At 47.7% G+C, this 7,500-nt stretch overlaps 1 protein-coding gene across 4 annotated transcripts in view; it reads right to left on the reverse strand.

The window, feature by feature from the left end:
• The window catches only part of LOC121707297 (MICOS complex subunit mic25a-like), a 55,701-nt gene that overhangs the window by 27,236 nt on the left and 20,965 nt on the right, over nt 1-7,500 (reverse strand). For all 4 annotated transcript variants that reach the window (XR_006031287.1, XR_006031286.1, XM_042089765.1 and 1 more), the window contains one exon: nt 2,460-2,530. Coding sequence is in view for 2 of the 4 variants with exons in the window: in XM_042089765.1 (XP_041945699.1) it covers nt 2,460-2,530 (71 nt within the window). In the remaining 2 variants the exon portion in view is untranslated. The remainder of the gene's footprint in view (nt 1-2,459; nt 2,531-7,500) is intronic.

Consider the following 7,500-nt stretch of genomic DNA (forward strand, 5'->3'; position numbering starts at 1 on the left):
CTGACCAGACTATCATATTCTATCATCTTAATCATATAACAACAACAGCACTAGGAATCATAGAACTGACCAGACTATCATATTCCATCATCTTAATCATATAACAACAGCAGCACTAGGAATCATAGAACTGACCAGACTATCATCTTCTATCATCTTAATGATGTAACCTTTGGGAACATCCCGTCGTGATGTCTCTCAGTCAACTGCATGGCCCATGGTACTTGATTGAAAGTCTCGAGTGCATTACTGCTCAATACATTCACACCGTGCTGTCCGGTTGAGATACTGCCCATGGTCTCATACTGCTCATGGTCTCACAATGCCCATGGGCTCACGTCTCACACTGCATACCAGTGTCTCAAACTTGCCCCAGTATTCCATGATAAAGCATTACTTCTTATTGCCTCATAAATCTGCTTTGCTCTTATGAGAAAATAAACAGAGACACCATAATGGTGGGGGTAATTTTGAAACATGGCATAACAAAGGCTAATTTTCAGCTTAATTATTCAGATATGAACTTCATCTTTGCACGTCATTAAAAAGCATTTACGGACACTGCCTAACAATGTTTGCCATTAAAGCCAACTGCAATTGTAGTCCCTGTTATTAAGTTATAAAATATGCATATGATTAAAATGATGTTACTACCTGGGAACTGGACAGTAAAAACATGCTTTCTAAATAGATGATGAAACCAAATGACCCACGCAGAGAAGATGTGGCGTCACTGTTGCCTACTCTTTCTAAACAACGAGAGCGGCTGTACTGAGCACTGTGCACTCACACTGCGCTTCATTTGACATGTGTGCTATGCTATGTGGACAAGAGGAGAGGAGAAAAGAGAAAAGAAAGAGGCAAGAAGAGAACGGACTGGATGACGTCTTTTGACAAAATGAGGGCGCGAAGACGGGCAGGCGGTGGCACAGGAGGGACAGCGCGAGTGAGAGAGGAGGGCAGCGCGCCGGGCACAAGCTCTCCGCATCGCATCGCCTCGCCTCGGCCTTCAGTCCAAAGAAGCTGGACGTTATCCACTCCGGGACCCCTTTCCGCGCCCTGATGCACCTGCTCAGGCAAAGCCTGGCGCCGCCCTGGCAGTCACTCTCTGCAGGCCGAGTGACTCCAATCCGCGCCTCTCTGCAGCCCAAACCTCCCCGATAACCCCCGTCCCGTGCGACACCCCCCCCCACCCCCCTCCCCCTTGCCCTCGCCACCCCCCACAATTAAACGCTGGCCTTATTCAGGCTCATACGCCGCTCGAAAGGTCACCAATTATTCAAATACAATAAATCCGGTAATTATGCGCAGGGTGATGCGGAGCGTGGGACAGGAGTGGGGTGGAGGGGTTCTCTCAGGAGGGGAAAGCTGTGGCAAATCCCTGCCTGCTCCAGTGTGCTGCATCGCACTTAATGAAAGCCGCGCCAATGGTCACGCATCACCTCTCGCGCCCAGGGAACAAGGAGGAGAGGGGCGAGGAGGGATGAAGAGAGAGAGAGAGAGAGAGAAAGAAAGAAAGAAAGAAAGAAAGAAAGAAAGAGAGGCTCAGAGGATGAGAATCCATCTTAGGCACAGAGACAGCAGAATCTCCTCCGTCAGGGAGAATGAGGTGCACTGGCCACGGCAGCGCTGGTTGTCGAGGGTGACTCATAGTTATTCTGAGTGACAAATCGGGAGTCGAGCGAAAGCCATAAGCCGTGCCTCTTCCCGTCACCCCTGCCAGCTCCACCGGACGGAACGGAAGAAGCGGCCCGTGGCACAGCCACACCATACCCCCCCCCCGCACTCTCTCTCTCTCTCTCTCTCTTCCTCGCACACTCTCTCTCTCTCGCTCTCTCTCTCTCTCACTGCCTCCCTCTCCCTCCCTCCCTCTCTCTCTCTCTCACTCTCTCTCTCTCTCTCTCTCTCTCTCTCTCTCTCTCTCTCATTAGGGGCGCCGCACGGTAACGGGAGCCCCGTCTCCGCCCCGCTGATCAATAACGAGCGGAAACCAAAAGGAGGTTTCATGACAACGCCAGGCCTTCTGAACACGCTGGCTTGGAACGGAGGAAGAGGTTTCATCCCACACCCAGAGGGCACAATGACAAAACATAGTGAAAACAGCGGCTGAGAGAGGCAGAGCACAACCAGAGCTCGCTGGAGACTGTGGCTACACTAAGTGGCATATACTGAATTTAAGTCATGTGAACGCAAAGTAGAGACGCTTTCTATTCAACGCCACACGCAGCAGGGGATCAAACCCGGGTCGGCTGATTGGCAATCGGTAGCGCTTCCACTGCTCCGATACGCCCACATTCACTGTATGAAGTTACTTGTGTGTGTGTCTAGAAAAGTTGAAACGTTTCCTCCTGTACAGAAATAGATAACCGATAATGGCGTGTGACCTACTGTTGTATCTGCAGTACCTTAGGAGGAACCTCTGAGTGCGGTGGGAGGCGTGGCCTGTGTGCATTACTTACTTAATGTGGTCCTCTGCTTTGTCTGCAGCCTGGTTGTACTGGTCGGCCGCCTGCTGGTAGAAATCCAAGTTCTGTGAACACACACACACACACACACACACATACACAGACATGCACACATGCACACACACACACACACAAATGATTAAATGCACAAAAGGACAAATGCACGTTCAAAGCTGTGCCATGTCTAAAGTCTGCTTGTTCTGAAAGCGGTCTGATTGTGGCATAGAAAGCAGTGAGTGATGGCAGCAGTTCTTTACTTGAAGTGGAAAAATGTGCCGAAAAATGTCACATCCACCAGAGCCCCGACCCCCAAAAATATATATTTAAAAAAAAAAAAAACATCTGACTTAATTACCTTGATTGTAAAAAGATGCAAACAACTAGCAAAGAGGAATAAAAAGGCACCTTCTAAAGCTATGTGGAGAGTGAGGTGGGGGGACAACAGAAAAGCAACAGGAAAGCGAGTGTGAGTGTCAGCAGCAGGAGCTCTGGCGCAGCCCTGGTAAATGAAGGACAATAAAGACGAGGGTGTGTTTGTGACCCCGGGTGCTCCTCACAGGGCTTCTGTGGGGGCTTCCAGCAGCTAGCGCGACACCCCATAAAGCTTTATTTAGTGCAGCGGGCGCTGGCATTTAGATACCAATTACCACTTAGGGGAGGCAGAGAGTGGTGCAAAAGACAAACCAAGCTGGGGGTGAGGGGGGCAGGAGAATCCCAAGGGAGACCCCCCACCCCCACCCCCCAATCCCAACCCTCGTGCCCCCGCCACTGCCCACTGCAGAGGAGATGCTAGATGGCACTCCGGTACAAATGCCACTGACCCTGGTGCCAACTCCCCCAGCCTGCAACAATCATGGCAAATGCTACAAAACTGGCACACATACACACAATAAAAAACTATCCCAAAAAATAGCCCAAGCAGGAGGAAAAGGACGCCACTGCATGATGGTGCTGCTGCAGTGTGTGCGCCTGCTCTACCAGACACACTGACTGCATGCGGTGATTACTCATTCAGGGACGATGCTGGACGCTTGGGGGCTATTCAGTCTCTGTCCAGGGGAGCCTGATGAGAGATGGGAGGCGAGGAGGCTGGCGGCGAGTAGGCACGTCCAGTCAACACGCTACGGTTTCTAGGTACACCGCCTCTACGGAAGCAGCTCCAAAGCCCTGCAGGCATTAGTCCACAGCGTGCAGCCGAGGGGAGATCTGGGTGATTAGTTATGTTCTAGGCTTGGTGCTCAACATGGTGGCACGGTGGCAGAGGTGAGACTGAGAGGGTGCGTGTGTGCGTGTGTCTGTCTGTCTGTGTGTGTGTACGCGTGTGTGTATGTGAGTGAAAGCCAGAGTGAAAGCCAGAGGGAGAGCCTGCGGACCTGCTTGCCCCAACGCAGCAGGGGATGCTGGGTAATAGCACTTTGGCAGGATGCATTCTCCACAGGCTCCCACAGGGAAATCAAAAGCGGGCCGACAAACAAAAACACATTTCCGAAATTGCTTATTAAAACATTTTCCTCGATATCCCAGCGTGCTGCATCCGGAGATTTGTACTTTTTTATTTATTTATTTTTGCATGCTTTTAAGATTTTTAGAATATCCCTCTGTGTATCACTCTCCCTCCTTCTCCCCTTCTTTCTCTCTCTCTCTCTCTCTCTCTCACACACACACACACACACACACACTAAACAAACACAGGCTTAGACTCGAGTGCACACAAAAAATGCAGGCTCAAATGAAACCATGCAGCCCACACAAAAATGGGTGCACTCGTGCTCTCAAACATACACACATGCGCACAACATACACAACATACACACACACTAAGACAAACAGTTTTGCTTTCTCTCTCCCTAACACACACATATTCCCAAATCCCTAGACACCCACACACACACCTGCTGGTGTATGAGGCAGACAGAGTGAGTGTAGTGGAGAGGAGACAGAAAGAGCACCAGAGAGACGCTGAGAAAGAGAAACACAGATACGCCACTGTGTGTTTTTGTGTCTCATACACATCCAGAGATTCTGTGTGTGTGTGTGTGTGTGTGTGTATGTTAGAGAGAGAAGGGTATATATTGTGTGTGTGAGAGAGAAAGAGAAAGAGAGAAAGAAAGAAGTGCATGTGTGTTTGAAAGAGAAGTGTGTGTGTGTATGACAAACAGAGATGTGTGTGTGTGTGAATGTTTGTGTGTGTGTGTGTGTGTGTGTGTGTATGTTTGTGTTGAAAAGTGAGAGAGCGAGGGGGTCTGTGGTGGATTAGCTCGGCGCGGCTCCGTGCTCCAGTGGCAGCAGGCTTCAGATGGGCCGATGTCAGGGGAGTGCTTTTCACGCTGGAGCACACACACACCCAGGGATTACTGCACTTCCTCCAACCGTGTGTGTGTGTGTGTGTGTGTGTCTCAAAAACACACACACTTAACAAAGCAAAGCAGGGGGGATTAGCGCCTGTATGCTGATTTCTTATATTTATATTATTTTTTTCTTCTCTCCAAAAAAAGAGCCACTGTTCAACCAGTCAGTCACACTCACACACACACTCACACACACACACACACACACACACACACACACAGCAGCCTCCTCACACAAATAGAGGCGCCCACGTCAAATACACACGCCCAGAGTGTGAACTGATAAAACAGCGCTCGAGTTGAACCAAAAGGAAAGATAGGGGAGAGACAGAGTATGAGTGTGTGAGTGAGAGAGAAGTGGAGGAATGGAGAGAGAGAGAGAGAGAGAGAGAGAGAGAGAGAGAGAGAGAGAGAGAGAGAGAGAGAGAGAGGGAGAGAGAACTTGTGTGATGCTAAGCGTCTGTAAGAACTTGTGTGATGCTAAGCGTCTGTATTGGCATCTTTAAAGTGCGGGGTGAACAAGCACATTTGTCAAGATCTGCCCGGGTTTGAGCTGGCGAAGATATGGCCTACATATGTGTGCTAATGTGTTTATGTGTGTGCGTGTGTGTGTGTCAGGGTTTCCGTTGTCCGGTAATTACCAGACATTGACCGGAAAAAAAATGAAATGTCCAACAAAATTAAATCTCTCCGGTCAAATTGTCAGATTGAAATTGGCTAATAATCCCGTCCCCCTAATGCAATCCGAATTTGAGAATAAGCCTTAAAATGTAAGCCTATATTAAAGCAATACGTCCTTTGGCTATGTTTTTAAATGTACAGACTCTACCGTTTGAAAGCTATTAAACAACACGCATAGCCTATTCTGCATTTCAAATACTGTAGGAAACATTTCAAATAGGAAGCGCACGCTTAAAACGTCCATGTTAAACAACAAACAAATGAGTGAGGCGGTTCAAACATGGCCAGGCCCAGGCAGACTAGCCTTAAAAGTTTTTCAGAGGACAGACGCGATGGATGATGATAAATTGGTAACGTCTGAAGCCTCAGATGTCCGGTCAACTCCACCACCACCAGATGAAAAGCATAAGTGTCGGGCGTATCTGTCGGAATCATGACGTTGGAAGTGGAGTTGCGGGGTTGCGGCCGCTCCAAGACACTGTCACACGCACAATTAAACGATATCATTGAACTGCGGACCGAAAGAAAAAGAAACTAAACATTTCCCAGAATAGGAAATATTTCTTAATTTATTGTTATCAAATAAAGAGGCATAGCCTTAGGGGGTAGTGGTGTGAGCGCTCATTCTTGTGTGTGCGCATCTGTGCAAGTTAAACAGTGGAACCACTGGAGATAACGTGGGTATAGCAGCAACAAACAACGTAGCCTTTTTAAAACAATGAACGAAGCGGACTCTTGCTGTCCATGAAAACATAGATACTGGCTAGATCTTGTTAGGCATGTTTACGTAGGTTAGGCTAATGAACATGTTGCATTCTATTCAACCTGATTATGTCATTCTTTAAGCTACATAGCCTGTCTCCAGTGTTCCTCAACTTGACTAGGTAATTAAGAAGCGATAACAGGACATTTGACCGGCATATCATCAAAATGTCCGGAAAACGAATCACTTTGACCGGCACCATTTTTTCCTAGCGGAAACTCTGATATAAGTGTGTGTTCTTGTGAAGTTTTTTTTTGTGTGTGTGTCTGTTTGTGTTAGGGCATGGAAGTGCCGTGCTCTCTGTAATCCCTTTGGCACACCAGCCTGTGTGTCTCCGTGATGAAGTAAACAGAGGGAACTGAGGCGCTGCTGTATCAAAAGGCAACAGACGCCGGCACACACGCACACACGCACACACACACACACACACACACACACACACACACACACGGGTCACACACTCTTAATATGTTGATTCAGAGCGATCATACGGCAATTACGCTACAATCTGTTCATATCTGCCCCAGTGTATTTATGTACACAAGTATAGTATGTAGGAGAGGAGGCAGGTGCACGCACACACACACAAGCACACACACACACACACACACACACACACACACACACACACACACACACACACAAACACGCACACACAAACACACGCACACACATGCACACGCACACGCACACCAGTTCAAAGGAAGAAATGGGGCTGTTAAAGCAGTCACATGTGAAGCTTGAAAGGAACAAACAAATGTCTCTCCCTTCACACACACTCACACAAACACACTGTTTTTTTATTTAGTATTTTACAAATTTTGTTTTCTGTGTGTGAGACAGTGAGTGTGTTACGGTATTTTAAGCTATATATATATATATAATATATAGAAAATCAAATAATTATATAATTGTATAGTGTATTTTTGCAGTAGTCAAGTAGCAGTAGTTAGTAGTCGTATTATTTTGGTATTGATTTTTTTTTCACTTATTCTCATGTCTACTTTTTAACTACCACTACGATCGTTCCAACTATATAGTTATCCATTCCCTATGTAGGAGAGGAAGAGGAGACGAGGGAGGAGAGAGAGAGACGCCTCACGCTCTGCAGGGATGGGAACATTTGGGCCCTAGTCCACTGTGGGGTATAAAACACTTCTCCCTCAGAAGTGTCGCCTTGTGATAACAGCACAGTGATGACAGCCCTACAGTCAGTAGGAGGAGAGGGGGAGAGAAGGAAAAA

Source organism: Alosa sapidissima, chromosome 4, assembly GCF_018492685.1.
Source record: "Alosa sapidissima isolate fAloSap1 chromosome 4, fAloSap1.pri, whole genome shotgun sequence".
Lineage (NCBI taxonomy): Eukaryota > Metazoa > Chordata > Actinopteri > Clupeiformes > Clupeidae > Alosa > Alosa sapidissima.